This window comes from Schistocerca nitens, chromosome 2, assembly GCF_023898315.1.
Source record: "Schistocerca nitens isolate TAMUIC-IGC-003100 chromosome 2, iqSchNite1.1, whole genome shotgun sequence".
NCBI classification, from domain to species: domain Eukaryota; kingdom Metazoa; phylum Arthropoda; class Insecta; order Orthoptera; family Acrididae; genus Schistocerca; species Schistocerca nitens.
Window position 1 is genome coordinate 809,141,540 of NC_064615.1, and position 19,578 is coordinate 809,161,117.

A 19,578-nucleotide genomic window follows, 5' to 3' on the forward strand; every position below is an offset into this window, starting at 1 on the left:
TTTAAAGTGACCATTCTCAGTTGAACTGAACACAAATTCAGTTTTTGTTTTTCAGTTCTATGATGCAGTCTTTATCTAGAGTCAGAAACTGAGATCAGCTTCCCCCCCCCCCCCCCCCCCCTTTCAACTCTCTCAGATACCTCTCTCTTCATCTCCACTCATTCTCCCATAAAGAGGGACCCTCTCACCATGGGGGCAGGTGGGATGCACCTGCTTTCTAGCTTTTCCTGACCTGTCCCTTTTTGCTCCCTGAAGTGGAAGATCTTGGTAGGATAGTGCTTTGTACTTTTGTATGTGTGTATTGGCAGTGCTAGATTTTTGTGCATTGACGGAAGGAGATGGCCAGCTGTTCTGTAGCCTTATAATTTTATAGTTTCTGAAGAACATTTTCCTTCTGATACATTTTCTGGATGTGAAGCCTTATACGGAGGTGAAACATGAACAGTAAACAGATCTGACAAGAAGAGAATAAACACTTATGAAATTAGGTGTTACAGGTGAAAGCTGTACATGAAGTGGGTAGATTAACTGTAAACTGATACGCCGGGAAAATTTCAGAAGTCACATTTTCCTTCTGATACAAAAGACTCATATTATGCAACCTCAGAGAAATAAAAATGGCTTACATGTGCCAGAAGTAAAGATAAATGGGCACATTGAACAAGGTTTCATGTGTCTAATGACTGTGCTAGAGTTCTGCATTCCGAAGTTCCTGGGATCCAGAAGGATAATAAACACAAGGATAAGGTAACCAAAAAGCTCAACTCTGCCTGCTTTGCACTTGGGAACACACCTCATTCTGTTAACCTGCATATGAGATTCCTCTGTACTGTCCTATGGAGCTAGGGTGAAAAAAGGATTTATTCCACATAAATGCATAGTAAGAATACTGTGTGAAGTTGATCAAACATCTTCTATAAGTCTCTTCACTTGCCTCTTACACTTGTGTGCCAATACATAACTCCCAAATGATACTTGGATTAAAGTTGTTGCAGTTTCAATATGAAGACAATTGTTTCTCTAAACTAGTCTATCCATTGTTTCTCTAAACTAGTCTGTCCAGTACAAGCCTCTTCATATCTTCATGCTTACTACAATTAATCTACCCATTTAATGTACAGCTTTCACCTGTAACACCTAATTTCATAAGTGTTTATTCTCTTCTTGTTGGATCTGTTTACTGTTCATGTTTCACCTCCGTATAAGGCCTCACATCCAGAAAATATATTCAGAGAAAACTTTTGAACATTTAAAATTCTATTTGACGTTAACAAATTTTGTCTTTTTCAGAATCACTTTTGTTGCCATTGGGAGATTGCATTTTAATCCTCACTCTTCTAGCCATTGTCTATTATTTTGTTGCCCAAATAGCATAACTCACCTACTACTATTAGTATCTCATTTCCTAATCAAACTCCCTCAGCGTCATCTGACTTGATTCAACTTCACTCCTCCACATTCTGTTCAACTGATCTTCTAGGTCCCTCTGGAGTTTCTGACAGAAATACGGTGCCAATGGTAAATCTCAGAACTTCCCTCCCCCCCCCCCCCCCCCTCCTTTGGTAACTAATAAACTTTCCAAGTTTCTCTTTGGTCTCCTTTACAGCTCGCTCAGTGTACAGATAGAATAACATGGGGGATAGGTTACACATCTGTCTCTCCCATCTAATCCACTGCTTCCCTTTCATATCCTTCAGGTCTTATAAATGCGGTTTGGTTTCTGTACAAGTCGAAAATAACCTTTTGCCGCCTGTATTTTATCCCTGCTACCAACAGAATTTCGGAGAATGTACTCCAGTCAGCACTATCAAAAGATTCTCTAAACGCTATCTGTTTTCTAAGATAATTTTTAGGGACAGTATAGCCTTGTGTGCTCCCACATTTCTCCAGACACAATCTGATGTTCCCTGAGGCTCCCACATTTCTCCAGACCCAATCTGATGTTCCCGAGGTTTGCTTTGCAATCATGACTTATTACACCTACATCTACATCTACATGACTACTCTGCAATTCACATTTAAGTGCTTGGCAGATGGTACGTCGACCCACAATCATACTATCTCTCTACCATTCCACTCCCGAACAGCGCGCGGGAAAAACGAACACCTAAACCTTTCTGTTCGAGCTCTGATTTCTCTTATTTTATTTTGATGATCATTCCTACATATGAAGGTTGGGCTCAACAAAATATTTTTGCATTCGGAAGAGAAAGTTGGTGACTGAAATTTCGTAAATAGCTCTCGCCGCGCCGAAAAACGTCTTTGCTGTAATGACTTCCATCCCAATTCGCGTATCATATCTGCCACACTCTCTCCCCTACTATGTGATAATACAAAACGAGCTGCTCTTTTTTGCACCCTTTCGATGTCCTCCGTCAATCCCACCTGGTAAGGATCCCACACCGCGCAGCAATATTCTAACAGAGGACGAACGAGTGTAGTGTAAGCTGTCTCTTTAGTGGACTTGTTGCATCTTCTAAGTGTCCTGCCAATGAAACGCAACCTTTGGCTCACCTTCCCCACAATATTATCTATGTGGTCTTTCCAACTGAAGTTGTTCGTAATTTTAACACCCAGGTACTTAGTTGAATTGACAGCCTTGAGAATTGTACTATTTATCGAGTAATCGAATTCCAATGGATTTCTTTTGGAACTCATGTGGATCACCTCACACTTTTCGTTATTTAGCGTCAACTGCCACCTGCCACACCATACAGCAATCTTTTCTAAATCGCTTTGCAACTGATACTGGTCTTCGGATGACCTTACTAGACAGTAAATTACAGCATCATCTGCGAACAACCTAAGAGAACTGCTCAGATTGTCACCCAGGTCATTTATATAGATCAGGAACAGCAGAGGTCTCAGGACGCTTCCCTGGGGAACACCTGATATCACTTCAGTTTTACTCGATGATTTGCCGTCTATTACTACGAACTGTGACCTTCCTGACAGGAAATCACGAATCCAGTCGCACAACTGAGACGATACCCCATAGGCCCGCAGCTTTATTAGAAGTCGCTTGTGAGGAACGGTTCTGCAATATTCACTCCAGTTTGTGCCTGCCTCCCTTGGAATCAGAATTATTAAATTATTCTTGAAGTCTAAGGGTAGTTCGCCTGTCTCAAACAACCTGCACATCAGGTGAAATAGTTTTGTCATAGTATGTTCTCCCAAGGATGTCAGTAATTCTGATGGAATGTTGTGTACTCCATGTGCCTTGCTAGAACTTATGTCTTTCAGTGCTCAGTCAACTTGCAGTATCACATCTTCCAGCTCATATACTTCACCTTCCATAATATTGCCGTGAAGTACATTTCCTTTGTACAGATCATCTAAATATTACTACCACCTTTCAGATGTCCCTTCTTTATTTAGTACTTGCTTGCCAGTTGAGCTCTTGATATTCACACATTTGGTTTCCTTTTCTTCAAATTTTTCTTTAATTTTCCTACTGGTGTTATTTATCATTCTCACAGTCATGCATGCTTCTACAGCTTTACATTTCTCCTCTTGCTTTGCCATTTTGCGCTTTCTGTCAGTCCATATTTTAGACATGTGTATTAACTTTTGCCTGATCCATCTCCTGTATTTTTATATATTCTCCTTTCTTCAATTCAATATTTTGGGACAATATGCAATTCACAACCACAATCCAATAAGTAAAGTAATTTCAATATATACTATACATCCGTATCTTGGGCTCCACAGGGAGTCTTATATTCCAATGTAAAATTCTCTAACAGGCTGCTGGTAGGCATTAGGCAGCAACCTGAAACCCTTGGGTACCCAGAAACAAAGTAAAAAATAAACTTATTACTAGTTACTAACCACTCCTTTTACAATTTATCCTAGTATTTGAACTCAGGGGTGTAAAATTCACACAACTCTAAGGGCTGTATTCAACAAATATTGACTTTGCTGAAATATCGACAGCTAATAACGGTCCATGTAAGGTTACATAAATGGAGTTTGAAGTGTCAGATAAAAGATGATTTTTTCCTATTATGCTTACACATAATTAAGTGTTCTACAAGAAAATCTCATAAGAAGCAGACTAGCACTACTTATTGTTTGTTGTTAGCATATTTTACACAGACAGCCTGCAAAGGCTGCTTCTAGCTGTTAATATGTAATTTAACTCATTCCACATCCCAGAAGGCTCTCTATTATGATGGGATTCATGGAACATTATGGGAGAAAAAAAATACGAATGTAACTACATTTATATGTCAGCTTATACACACAGAAGGATTTAACTGACATAAGGGTTTAACTAACCTGCTCATGCATCTAATATCTACTAAAATCTATGCCTTTTGAAATAGCAATGTTATTTTCACATTCCACAGCATTTCAACACTGTATTAAATAAAAATAATAATTTAAAAATAAAACACTTCAAATCACAGTGTTGGAAATGAAAACTGAAAATGTATACACTTAATATACTACCATTTCAAAAATTTTTGGTACACAGATTATGAATATTACAGATTTATTCAAAATATAATAATTCATTCATGCTTCTTTTGTAGTGCAAGTAATCCAAAATCATTGTTAAATTTCAAGAGGGCACATTGGGTGTTAATCTCTACAGTTAATAACAGTACATTTCATCAAAATTAGGAAAACATGTCAGCACATTACATTTTTTTATTTCAAAAAACAATACTGTAGAGAGGAGTTCATCTGAACTGCAGAAACACCTGTGTCCGTAAAATATTATACTTCATGTTGGGAAACATTTCATTAGTTTAGTATAAGCTACTTACACATTTTTAAAAGCCACATATAGCTTCATGCTGGACATCAACAAATAAGTAAATGAAACAATGAATACAGCTTACATAAATTTACTGTGATTACTACTGTGCACTGTGTTTTACATTAATTCACTGAAAAAGTGTTTCAGTGAAACAAAAATAGTATTGTCCAATATCAACCATGTAAATAAGATATCACAGTCTTTCTTCTAGTATGTTTATCTGACAGTGTGGTAACATTTAAAAATATTATGGGTTTCAAACATTGGTTAACTTTTGAAATTAGGTTCTTTAGTTCTACTCACTAGTGTCTGTAGATCTCTTGCAAGCTGCTGGATGCGTTCATCTCTTTCCCGAACTTCTGCAGCAGCTAGATCTGCCTGCCTTCTGGCAGTGGCCAACTCTGCTCGTAATTCTGCTTCCTGCTGTTCATGCCTCTGCTGCATCTGCTCCTGTGCAACATAAATGAAATAACACAAGCATATTATAAAAACTACAAAAAATTTACAAATCTTGAAAACATTAAGAAAGAAGATTACGTAATTAAAATGGAGGCATTGTTTCACTGTTACAACCCATTAATCAAAAACGTCATATATTTTCACGCAATTTATAATTCCAGTGCTGTGAATAAACAATGGTTTTTACAGGAAATTTCTGTCAAGAAACCTTTAAATTATGAGACAGAACTTGCTGAACAGTTCTTACCTTCAGGAGGAAAACTATTTAGTACTGCCAATAGACCCATATACATACATCTATCAGCATAACAAAACATTTTGCCTCCAGACGGTAAGTATTGGTCAGCAGTTCCATGACATAAATAATATATTCTCCCATTCCTTATTCACAGACAAGGTGTCAAGAGTTTAATTTTTATATGGCTGTTCATAATGTCTACAAATGCATTTACAGTTGTAATGTTCTCTCATGTCAGTTTACTATTTAAAGCAGAATTCACCTAACATTCTTTATCAAAACAGATATAATATCACAGTATATTATATCTTGAGTCTCCATTGTCATGCTTTGCACTGTCAAAAGTGACCACAATTTATTTTTACACAAATTTCCACACACAAAAAAAGGATACAATATTAAGTTTCCCTGCATCATGTAATCATTTGTTCGACCTGTAAAACATTTGCTTTACATAAGACACACCTGCTGAATGTTTACATTTGATATAACACAAAATAGTGGGAAAGATGAGAAACTCATTTAAAAGCAAATAATGAATTTTTGGCTCCTCCATTTTTAGCTGCATGGTAGGTTTCAGGCGTTCTACCTGCAGTCTGCTCCCTCTAGCAGTACCCTTAGGCATTCCCTATTTGGTCCTGAGCTTTTGTCTCTGGGCTCGCTTTCTGTTTCCAGTCCACTGTAGTTTCAGGTGTTCTCTCTGCAGTCCTCTCTTGCTAGAAATGTGCCTAAGCCTTTCCTTTTTGGTCCTGTGTGCCAGCCCAAGTTCTGGTGTTTCATCTTATCCCATACGCCTGTCTACGTGATGGTATTCTTTTTTTGGTCGGGTGCAGTTCTAGGTGTCCCCTTTGTGTTCCACTCCCACTCAAAGCACCCTGTGACATACTATCTTCAGTCCGGTGCACCTGGTGCTCTATATGGGGTTTGTTTCCAATGTCCATATCCTCAGTTGTTCTCTTTTGTGCAGTTCTGCTCTGCCCCTGTTGCATTTTCAGCAACTCCAGTGCAGGATTCCAAGCTCTACTGAGTTGGTACCCAATGTCATGATTCATGAGCTTTTCTGTCACCTTTGTTTCTACAGACTCCCTTATAAAACTGTCCCAGTATATGGGGGTCTGTGCCAGAACTCTCATTTCAAGATGTCAAGAAGAAGGGAGATTAGGGTTTGACATCCTGTCAACAATGAGGTCATTAAAGGAGGAGCACAAGCTCTGATTGTTTCAAGGATGAGGAAAGAAGTCAGCCATCCCCTATCAAAGAAACCATCCCAGTATTTCCCTGGAATGATTTAGGGAAATCATGGAAAGACAGGTTTTCAACTTTTGCAGTATATAAAGAATGTACAGAATGGGCCAAAAGTCACAAAAGGGTTCGAACTGTTGCTCCATTTGCATTAGTTTCCATTGATATTTCACAGACTTAAAGACCAAGGGAGACCCATCTCCCATCCTTCCTCTGGCTAAATAAGAAACAAAAGAAATGAGAAAAGGATAAATTAAAGAGTTATTCACAGTTACAACCCCACCATGACTTCTGGCCCACCTCATATAATTTAATTGATTTTCACATTTCAACAACAGCTGCATTATTTAAGATGAAGAAAAAAAAAGTTTCCTGGCCACTTAACAGAACAACACTAAAATTATTCTTTACTTTTACTTAATGGCTAATAGCTGATACTGACAGCAAGGCAAGTGCATTCTTATAATGGTTATGGATTAAAGACAGTGACTGTTGTTGAGTTCATTTGGTGGCTGTCAACTAAAGACAACAACAGTAACAAAAAAGATCTGCATGTATACTATGAGATAGGTCTGACTGTTATCCAGATGATGTTAACTCCAACTGTATCTTGCACATCTTCTTGCAATAAAGAAGGTGGCCTCAACAACTTGAGCAATGAACACCAATTTCATCTCAGTCATTTGAAGACTATAAACAAGAAAGCAAAAAGTTTCTCCAAACCTATATCTTTTCACTTTCACAATCGAGAATGCACTGATGTGTGAATTTGTCATTGTATATTGATAAAATTGATTGTATCAAATATTTGATTAGAAGTACCATGATAGATTTCACAATCTTTGAGTCATTATCTAGTTGATACTTTTGACCTGAAGCTAAAAATCACCAAATGACTATGTAAACAAACAAAAATAATTTTCTTTTGAATTAAATGTCACATCTCTTTTTTAGTCTTTGGTTTCTGAAAAACTGCCAATTACTTCTCTTGCAGGTAGGGTATACACTGATATTCTGTAACTGCTGTCATATTTCAAGATTCTACAGAAAAACTCAATTGCACTGTCGTTTCTTCTATCAGTAGGATTCTTTCCCTGTGAACAGTCACAGATCATTTCCTATGAAAACTGACACGAACTCTGCCTTTGTTGAGCAAAATGGCAATGTACTGCCAATATTTAAAAAACCTGCATGAGACCACAACAAAATTTAAGCATTCATTCAGAGTTTTGACTGCTAAATAAATACAGGTAACTTAATGACGTACCCCTGCACGTGGAGCTTGTCGCAGAGTAGATGCCACACTGCTGCAGACTGAACACACTTCACGTGAAGTACTGCTAACTTCTGCTCCAATACGTGCAAGATCGCGCTGTGTTGCAGCTTGCGTTTCTGCAAAAAGACGTTTGACTGATACCACTTCCTTCCACAGATTCAGTAAGCGATGATGTTCCATTGTGTAGTACTCATTGAATGCCTGAAACATTGTAACACAGTACATAATTATCACAGATCTTCGCAGCACGAAGTTCTGTAAATAGTTATGAACATTGACAATAGAGAACGAAGTACTTATACAGTGGATGCAAGCAATATTCACTTTATCAGTGGAACAGAAAGTACCAATACCCATTACATCCACAGTGGACTTGTGCTCTGTAATAAAATCATAACATTATCTTAATACATGTTCAAAAAGAAGTATACATTTGTAACAATATTACAAGCTTGTATACACCAAGATATGAGCCGTGCTTTTCACAAGGAGAAATAATTTAGAAGACACCTCCCAACTGCTGAATATGATTGAATTATCACTGAAAATTATAGTAGACAAGTAATGATTTAATGACTGATGCAGAAGCTGTAATATTTGCAGATAAAATCTAAGCTCAGAAATGTTACTGGTTTTTTTACTGATGGGGTCACAACTGAACAGAGCTTGTGAGCTCACAGTAAGAAAGCACAAACTATAAATGAACAATATTCTTTACCTATAAGTTGTTTCAAAGGATGATATGACTGAAAAAACTAATTAATAATGGGACAGAATTGATGATGATGATGATATTTGGTTTGTGGGGCACTCAAATGCGTGGCCATCAGTGCCCTTACGAAGTCCTGATTTTTACACAGTCCAATGTTTAACTCAATCCAATCTAGCAACTGTCACTGATGAAGAAGAAGAAGAAGAAGAAGAAGAAGAAGAAGAAGAAGATGATGATGATGAGGAGGAGGAGGAGGACACCACAAACATCCAGTCTCCAGGCAGAGAAAATCCCCAACCCGATCAGGGATCGAACCCGGGACCCCGTGATCCAGAGGCAGCAACGCTAGCCACTAGACTACGAGCTGTGGACGACAGAATTGACAGCTAGAGCACTTATCTTCAGGAGGTGAATCTTGAAGTACTGCCAACAGACACATGTCAAAATAAAAGTAATATGATACCTAATTTTTGAAACTAACAGTTCATACCTTGAGGAATAGAGAGAGATTGACTGCGGAAGTTTAAAGAGGGAGGGCAGACCTCTCAGAACCCAGGATGAGAGGGAGCCACCAGTATTGAGTACAGTATAGAGAAGGGCAGAGTGAGAAGTAAAGATAGATTTGGAGGAGGAGGGGGAGGACGGGAGGGGGGGCGGGGGGGAGGGGGGGCGGGGGGAGGGGGAGGTGAAGGTACATGACTTAAGTCCTGCTCGACAACTGGGTACAGGATGACCACAATGCATACAGTTCTTCTATGTCCATTAAAAAGGTGGTATCTACATCAAACTGTAGGCTGTAAAATAAATGCTCACCTATTTTTGGTGTTGTAGAGATAGCACACCTTTTCTCTCCAGGAATGCAATGGTTCAATGCGTCACATTAACATAATTTCATGTATGATTAGACATCTGAGGGAAATACAACATTTTGGTATATTTAATCAACAGCTAATCAGATACCAGATATAAGAGAAACTCCATCCGTGGAGTCATTTCCGCACTAGGCATTTTTTGAGCCTTCATACCAAGCACCTACGCAAGCTCTTGGGCTAACTCGGTTGCTATATGCGAACAACATTAGTTCCAATGAAGGGAAGTTCAGGATGGAATAGCAACAATACAAAAAGGATAGATTTCCACTCACAACATAGAGATGGTGCTGAGTCACAGACAGGCACAATGAAAAAGAATGCTAGAAATATTTCAGCTTTTGGATAAAGTCCTTCTTAGTGGCCACACACGACAAGTGTGTGTAAGGATTTGCTTGTGTGAATGTATGTGTGTTTTCTACTTCTGAAGGACTTTGTACAAAAACTGGAATATTTCTAGTATTCCTTTTCACTGTGCCTGCCTGCGACTCAATGCCTCTTCTATGTGGTGAGCAGTAATCTATCATTTCCATATCGTCAACATTAGTCTGAGGTCATTATGCCAGGATGGTCCCACTTACTTTAGGCTTTGACTGACCTGTCCCCCCCCCCCCCCCATTCAATTTCCATCATTTCCCCAACCAAGTCTTTTTTTTACTTGTGAAGGAGGAAATAGTTCTCCTGAAAGCTTGGAATGTTACATTCTATTTTTACACGTTTCTCTAGGTAGTACTGAGAGTTGTACCCCATGAAGATAAGTAATGGCCCCGTTCTGCCTCTTTTCAATTGTTGCTTATCATTTTCTGGAAGAACGGTCCACAGCACAGCAGGTAAAATATTGGTTTAATGTTACAATGCAACAATATGCAAGCAGTTATGCCATCCAGAACCATCAATTCACCATCAAACCACAGCGTACTCTCATCACCTCCACAATCCGTAAGTTACAGGACACAGGAATTACTATGGATGTGTTGAAAATATATGAAATTATGGACCTTTCTTTTTATCGATAGGTTTCTGACCAAAACAGTGGTGGCATCACTGTGGATTGTGTAGGAGCCTTCATACATCTGGCAAAATTCTTCAAATGTACATGTATAGAAACCAGAACAAAAAGTAATGTAGGTTTTTCTTAAAGCAACCACTTCCTCCCCCTTTTTTTCATTGAAAACTTATTTAAAAAGTAGCACACAGCACCATCCGTCACTCCTGAATTGTAACGGTTTGGTTCAATCAACAATCAACAGACATGATCATGATTTTGCCTAACTATTAAGCTTAGACAGCCTAAACACTATTGAACACATTTTAAATGCTGTCAAGAGGGTTGTGCACTGCTTGCATCCCATTCTGACAAATTTGCAAACACTTAAATGGATTTTTAAGATGGCACAGGTCTGTTTGGTTCTTAACCATGTCTGGCACTATGGGGAATTCCACACCAGAATAAGTCATGAGGAAAAAAGTACAATACTGATTTCTTCTGCATGAACCACGCTGTCTCAATAAATTTAAAGAATTACATTGTTTCTATCAGGCTGTAAGTTTAAATAAGTACTTTATTAAGCCCTACTAGCTAGTTTTTAGCATTTCCTCTTTCACAAGTGCACAATGGACGTGTTCACATTATCCACATAGGTACTGTAACATGAGTAATAAGAAACATACGCGCAATACATTTTGCCATATCAAAAATCAAGGAATGTGTTAACTCGCTGATAAAATTCACATTTACATATTTTGGTTCGCAGATGACAAGCTAGCACTGCAGGACCCCGTACAGATGGTCCTGCAAAACCATATAATGTAAAACCATGGTAAGAACTAAATTTGTTTTTAAGGCCTCATTTTGTTAGATCAGCTACAACCTAAAATATGTTCACTTTTTACAGTTTTCAATACACAAAAACCCACTGATGATTACATGGAGGTGCCAAAGCATGTTTGGGCAGCAAAGAAATAGCTGCGTTTTAACATAAAAGGCGTGACCTGTATCCAGCAATTTTAACTCTAAACACGGTTAAATAAATAAGTAAATAAAATTACAAGAGCTGCAAACCCAAATGATGAACACTATGACTCATTTAAACTAACATCCTGTTGGAAATGATACATATATATGTGTGTGTGTGTGTGTGTGTGTGTGTGTAAATAGGGAATGTTAAATATTCAGGGATATGACAGGAACAATGATTTAAAGCAAAAAAAAAAAAACTTTATGTGGGCATGGTTTCTAAGACAGAATACATTTAATGTACAGGATGGTGGATGAAAAACTGGTCCTGCTCCTCAATTACTCATGAATTGTTCCCCGCCATGAGCAGATAGAACAACAAATAGATAAGCATGTAACAAAAGAAATAATATATAAGCTAATGCAAAGGTCTATATTTCCTGAATTGATCTTGTCTTTTACACTATGTTACATTAGGTGCTGTAAATGATCTCCTTGTGCTTCAGTGCACTTTTGTGGATGCCCTAACACGTTAATATACACTTTGCGCAATTCTGCCACATCAGTTCTCAAAATTTCATTATGAATTTTGTCCTCAAATTCTCTAACATTATTTGGTTATTTGTGTACACTTTTCCTTTTAGACTGCCCAACAGATAAAAGTCATGATTGGGTAAGTCAAGCAAATGTGGTGGGCACAAACCTTTGCTCAGAGTCCTTTCTTCTGTGAATCTTTCCTGAATTCATGAAATTGACTAAAGTGAAATGTTGAAAGACAGCATATGTATGTTCATCCGGTTCAGCTGTGCGTAAAATTCCTCAAAAATTTGCATATACACAGCAGTGTTTACTACTGTTTAAAAAATATGGGACCCACAACCCAACTTGCTAACATGGCACACCACACTTTGATTATTTCACAGCGAAGAGGTTCCTCATTAATCATGTAGGGATTGTTTGTTGACCATGTTTGGTGTTCTGGGAGTTCACATGCCCTGTCAGAAGGCACTAGGCTTCATCACTCATGAAATACAGCAGCAGATCCAACATTACATTCTCAATTGTTTGACATAGCCATGTACTGTAAATCACATGTTTTGCCTTATCTTCCGCCTTTAGTTCTTAGATGCAGATCATTTTGTAGGGGTTCATACCTATATTGTGTAAAACACATTGACAAGACCTATGCAAGACGTTTCACCTGTGACAATTTACATGTCGACTTCTTTGGATTCTGGATTTGGATCTGGATGTCTGAATATCCGCAGTCATAGAAGGTGTACGAATGGAAAGGGCCCGAAGATATTTTGCATTTGTAACGGATCCTCAGGAAACTTATTTTGCAAAAATGTCCTGTGGTCCCTTAAATAAGCGGTAGGCATGTATGCCTCCACTACTGCAATTCTTTCTTGAAGAGGATACATCTCACTGGGATGTTTATTTCACATGTCTTAATCAAGTTGCAATGGCTTTTGTAGTGACATAACAAAATGTAATCGCAACAGCTTCAAAACAATAGGTAACAATTGGTGGGTGACGATGAGCAGCGTAGTACTCAGAGCAGGTTTTATGGGCACCACCCTGCACATTTTATATATTTTCTGTATTACTCAATACACTGTCAGGTTTACAGATGTACAACTACATTACAACACACATTTTACAAAGTATTAATTGAAAAACATATATTTTCAACATATTCATCTCCAGGCATCTACATCTACATAGATACTCCGCGAGCTGCCGTTCAGTGTGCGGTGGAGTACACATGTTGTATTACAGCTGTTGTACAGTTCACAATAAATCTTCATACAACCCACTGCCAACTTCATGTATTTGTTAACTCTTTCGAGAACATGTTGTGTTGCTTGTCTAATTGCCTCTCCATTTTTCCTATAGACCATCTCACATGGAGTAAGATTCACTGTAAGCTTACTTGCTGGCTCGCGCAATGACTTGCCCTGAGGGAGCTCTGGTGTTATTTTCCTTGCAAGTCCTGCTTTTTAGTGGGACGAATTTAAACCTGTAAATCTGTTATATAAAATTCTGTTACCATTAGAGTACAGAAAAATCTATGATACCACCAGAATTACAGTATTAGTTTTTGTTATCTACAAGAGATTGAAATGCAACATAACTGCAAATAATATTTGCAGGTGTGAGAGGAGTTGACAAAAGAGTTTAATCTGTTGTTGAACACTTGCAAATGGCTGAAAGAAATATTTTAAACAAGGCACTATAAATAAAGCAATTGCAGTGCACGAAGTATGTTATGTGCCACTTTCTTCTGGGTTACTATGCCTGTTCCATATGATAACAGACTTTCATACTATATATTTATTTAATACTGAGTGGCACAGCAGTGACAGGCATCAGGTATGCCAACTCACAAATTCTATTTACAAAAGGTTTTAGAGAAGAACAGACAAATGAGTTCTACCAAACACTTAAGATTGTATAGTTCTTAAATCCAAGCAGAAAAATTATAAATAAAAGTTTTAGTCATGAATAAGTATAAATGTAAATGTTGATAATAGAAATGGGCACTACAAGACTGAATGAAGAAGATGAAATGCTGACAATGGATCTAATGAAAATCTGAGAAAAATAAATGGAGTGCTAAATCTGGGACTTTCTTGATGTTAATAACTCATCTTTTCTGATATTTTCATACCCTGAGTTTCATTTGCAACCCAGAAGCCACACTAATAGAGTTTCAAATTGAATAAAAGAGATAAAAAGAAAGGAACTGGTATTGTAAGATGTCAAAGTGAACGCCCCAATACAAAAGAGAAGAATATAAATTGGTAATGAATACTCACATCAAAAGCATTATATTTTAGTTTCTCACTGAGAAAGAAGTCATTAACTGGGGTTCAGATCAATTTGACAAGAACCGAGGGGAAAAATGAAAAAGAAAAGGTGTGGCATCCAAAGTGACCTGGAGACAGCATGGAGTACATATAGCCTTCTGCCTTGTGCAAACAAAGTGTAGTCGATTATTGTTCAGACATAAGGTGACTCAAGTTGGAACTATAAATATGAGTACTGATTGCACACAATTCCTACGGCTAACTTTTCATATGAGCAGCATGTTGGCTGGTAGTGAACTGGACGTGTTTAGGGACTCAAAATAGATGCATGCAGTGAACAATACTTGTCACTATTTTGAGCTATGTTTAGTACGTCACTAATATTATTAGAGCTGCCCATTGGAACTGCAGTTAATTAATGGGTATTCAATAGACAGGACTTGTAAACTCTGTACACATAAATTGTACCTCTCAAATGATTTCAGTTCTATATCATACCTGAACTTGGTGTGAATGATCTGTCCCATTCCAACACTGATTATACAGAGTCCAGTGTCTTCACTACTATACTGCAACAACCTCTGGTGAATACATTGTGGTGTAGTGGCTAGTGTCACTGGAAGGCATGCTACAGGTCACCGGTTCAAGCCTGACCACCAGCAATTACTTGTTATTTCATACTGATCATTTCTGTAAATCGAGTTCAAATATCTTATGTTTGTATATCTGAATATTTGATGGTTGTATAATACCAGTACCTTGGAATAGCCAACTTTTGTATAAATCACTGCACTCTCCATCCAGATCAATTCTGTTCTGGCTGTACTTAAGGGCCAGTAATTACATGCTTTCAGTTCTAACTGTTGAACTTCATTGATCACCCTGCCTTCAGATTTGGACTTGTTTCAATGTGACACTGTTTGGTGGAGACACTGGGTACTTCGAAATATCTACATTATCATGGCTCCTATAAGGCAATGAAAGAGCAGTCACCCACAAGGACAGGAACTGAAACGTGAGCAGTTCATCATTCCTAAGATCTGTATAATCAGGAGATAGATGGATTTCAAAACAGCAGTAAGTCAGTTGCACATCAAGCATCAATAGTGTTTTCTGGAGATGCTGGTCAAAACCTGAAAAATGGATCAATGGATTTGACTGAGCCTGCAAATGCAAAAGGTGGGATGACATGATGTGTTTGGCAAATGCGTACTTCTAGTTGGGCTAGTTGGGTGGCACAGCGCAGCAGTTGTTCAAGAACAACGAAGAGAAGCCCAATAGCTGGGACACATTCCAGGTCGAAGTGAAGAAAATGTGTGGCAACAATTAGTAGCGAGTTCGCACAGGGAAGAGCAAGTGAAGAACAGGGCGCAACGTCATGGAGGAAAAAAAAACAGAATGTTTCGGCCCTATGCCATATAGTGAATCTTGACATGACAGAAGCCGACAAAATCTCACTCTTGATGAAACAAGTCAAAGACGACATGTATAATCTCCTCTGCATAGGATATTACAACAGAGGAATTCATCAAATGGCCAGAAAATTGAAGAAATGTAACAGAAAAGAATACATATTACTGACTGCCAATTGTGGTCAATATGGCAGTTGTGGAAGACCACCATGAGCTCACCTCTGTATATGCCGGATAGCAGGAGAAGAGATACAGCAATGTATGGCAGCTAGAAATGCTGCAACGATTACACAAGAGACAGCAGCCTTGTTTGTCAGCCCGATACATCACAAGGTAATAGATAATATTGAAGAAAAGATATATTGATCTTTAGCACCAATCTATGCCATCACCAGCTGAATCCATGAGGAAGAATGGACTCAGCCAAATTGAATTTATGCTACAACCATCAAACAACAACTCAGCACCTGACCAACACTGGTACAACCAACTCCTATGCCAATTATAATGACCTGAAACAGAATAGACATTTGAAGGATGGAGGACAACATGCCGGTTCGTTTTCAATGTGGACACCCTGGACACATTGTCATTGTGCACTGCTGCAGAGAAAGTAGACGAGTGTTCGACGACTATTATGCCACATGACATCAACCATCACAACAGTCCTATTCACTCCAGGTAACTGTAGAGGATTATAGTTGACCTGTGAGCTGAAGCTCATCACTGTACCCTAGAGGATGTCACACTCCAATACGCCGTACAGAGGTACCAGCCAGTTGTCTAGCTGTTGAATTCGAGAAAATTAAGCATGGCTACCATCTAAGGAGGTGAGGCCGCCACAGATGAAAATTGTCAATGGACAACAATTACCAAGATGACAGGAAATCTCATCAAAGTCATCGATGATGACCATCCCCCGTCAGGGCAGTAGTAGGCTCAGGGGCTTCTTTTTCTGTAACACTGAATGCTTATCATCACAAGCTAAAGAAGGATATGTTCCACAATATGAAGACTATTGTGCTGAAGGTTGCAAATGGGAAATACAGCTAAGCGACATGAGCATGTACTGCAAGAACAACGTCCAATGGCAAAATACAACTCTTTGAATTTGTTGTTTTAACACAATGTTATCATGATATTATTCTTAGATGGGACTTTTTGCATGGGGTCACAAGCAATCACAGACTTCGAAAGATCAGAGCTGTGGACTGACTAAGCTACTCCAACAAACACGCATAACAAATAATTTATGGTGGTTGAGTTTGAACTGGCAACATGCAGCATGCCAGCCAGTGACACTAAGGCAGTACACCCCAGTACACCACATGGCATGTGCCAGAACCCGCTGCATTGCAGGTCAGAAATACTGAAATATTTCCATGACACTCCAAAATCTGGTCACCGAGGATTCATTAAGACTCTAGGCTTAATCAGATGCAGGTATCACTCACCAGTTCTCTATCGATACATTAGACACTATGTAAGCCACTGTAAGGAATGCCTACGATGGAAGCATGTGTTGCAATTACCTCAACATTGGATACCCCAATCCCACCTTCAGCAGCACCAATACATTGCACTGGAATCAACCTAATGGGGAAGTTCCTGAAGTCAACAAACGGGAACTGATGGATGATAGTCTGCACTGACTACCTCACCCATTATGTTGTTACCAAAGGTGTACCAACTGTTGAAGTTAAGAAATTGTAAAGCTCCTTGCAGAAGATGTCACTTTGAAGTACAAAGCGCCCAATGTGATAGCTTCTGATCATGGAAAAGTTGTCTAGTCAGGGCCAGGATAAGAGATAATTTCAATTGCAACATCACACACAGCATGACAACTGCCTACCATCCATAAACGAATGGTCTCACAGAATGCTTTAATACCATTGGCAGATATGTTTCTGAAATTGAACAGAGAGGTTGAGTTACAACACTGTCCATCATGATGTTCACATACAACACAGCAAAGCAAGACATTACAACACAGCAAAGCAAGACATTGCAAGCTTCACATCATTCTTTCTGCTCCACAGTAGCAAGACCAAAACAACAGCGGATACACTGTTCGAGTTTCAACTGGATGTTGCTCAGGATGACCACATGAAACACATCATCACTAGAACTGAAGAAACAAGGCAGCTGGCTTGCAAACGAACCCTGGACACCCAGGAGAAAGCCCAAGAGGATTACAACACCAAGCACAGGCCTGTAGGATGCAGTACAGGAGAATTGGTTCGGATTTTTAAGCTTGTGATGAAAGTGGGACTATAGTAAAAGTTAATAAAGCACAACTCTGGGCCTTATCATAATATTTGTCACTTGTCGCATGTTCCATATGAGGTCGAGGATTATGATCCTTCATCAATAAGATAAAAGCACAAAGACATCGCCCATGTCCTTCGCATGAAACTCTACTACAATTCATAAGCACAGAGGGGAGGCTCAGGAAACTGTAGCGACACTCGTTTATTGTAAAGCTTTGACGGGAGGGTCCACCTTCGATGTTCATCGTAGTGAAGAGGAGGTAATCGCAAGACTGGAATGCAAGGATCTGCCAGTGCTGCAACACAGAGGACCATTGACAAATTTAGATCCAGTGTACTGCAGTCAGGGCTCTCCAAGAGAGGGAGCAATATCTTGAGCAGTGGCACATGCAGCACAGTGGAGCGCTTAGAGTCACCAGCAGGCATTCTACAGATTGCCAGTTCAAATCCAACCACCAGCAGTTATTTGTTATTTAGCATTAATCAAGTCTGGAAGGTTCTTGAAATATCTTATGTTTGTATATTCAATGGTGATTTAAATACTAGCAGCCTGGAATTTTTATTTTTGTATAAATAACTGCACTCTCCATCCAGGAGGTCAGTTCTGATTTGGTTGTACATTGGTATCAATAATAAATGTACTTTCATTAATGAACATGCTTTCAGTTCTAAGTGTTGTGCTTCAATGTTGACCCTTCCTTCAGAGTTGGTCTCGACTGCGGTTTCAACATGACGATATCACCTCATTTTTTCCCTTCAATGTATCATATTCTGATTCCAAATGAATGAGATTCAGCACCTTTTTGGTGAAGTTTGATTATGTAGATTTATAAGTGTTTTATATAAAACAAACATGTTGCAATAATATTTTTTACCAATCTCATTTAGTAAGGTATTACATAGAGCCAACAGATCATTTCTGAAATATGTAATAACTAATTACATAAAAATAACTTATCCCTTGTGTAGAAGTCATCGAAACATCATAGAATACTGAAAAATATGGGGGTGACACCCCATAACTGCATACAAGCTGTTCCAGTCACCATAAGTAAACCCAAACTTCACTGTGTTTCTTTTTTTCTTCTGGTACTCAAACTTCAACAAATGTACGGTTTTCTTCATAGAACATATCTTTCGTGAATTTCCACATCTTACCTTCTACTCGAACCATCTGTCTGTCCCTGTTCTACTCTGAGCATATCAACAACCTCATTAAAACAAATTTTTAACATTTATGTAAGTAATTAAACTGATCATTCTTGTCCCCTCTAGTCAATTTTTGTAACAGGCATTTTTTTATTTCCAGTCACCATAAGTAAACCCAAACTTCACTGTGTTTCTTTTTTTCTTCTGGTACTCAAACTTCAACAAATGTAAGGTTTTCTTCATAGAACATTTAGGAACTTTAGTAGTCTTCAACTGGTGTTCTTGGTGTTTTCTGGTGAAATAATTTCAGAAGAACCTTTTGGGAACTGTTTTCAGTTTCGTTACTGTGTCATTAGACATTTGATTCTCTTTCTGTATTAGTCTTTTGTTATATTCTCATTTGTTGTTGATTA

General features: G+C 38.5%; 1 protein-coding gene across 1 annotated transcript in view; it reads right to left on the reverse strand.

Moving 5' to 3' along the window:
* The window catches only part of LOC126234648 (rootletin), a 246,891-nt gene that overhangs the window by 209,971 nt on the left and 17,342 nt on the right, over window positions 1-19,578 (reverse strand). Inside the window, exons 5-6 of the mRNA XM_049943380.1 lie at window positions 7,975-8,184; window positions 5,072-5,218 (exon numbers count right to left, since the gene is read on the reverse strand). Of these exons, the coding sequence (XP_049799337.1) occupies window positions 5,072-5,218; window positions 7,975-8,184 (357 nt within the window). The remainder of the gene's footprint in view (window positions 1-5,071; window positions 5,219-7,974; window positions 8,185-19,578) is intronic.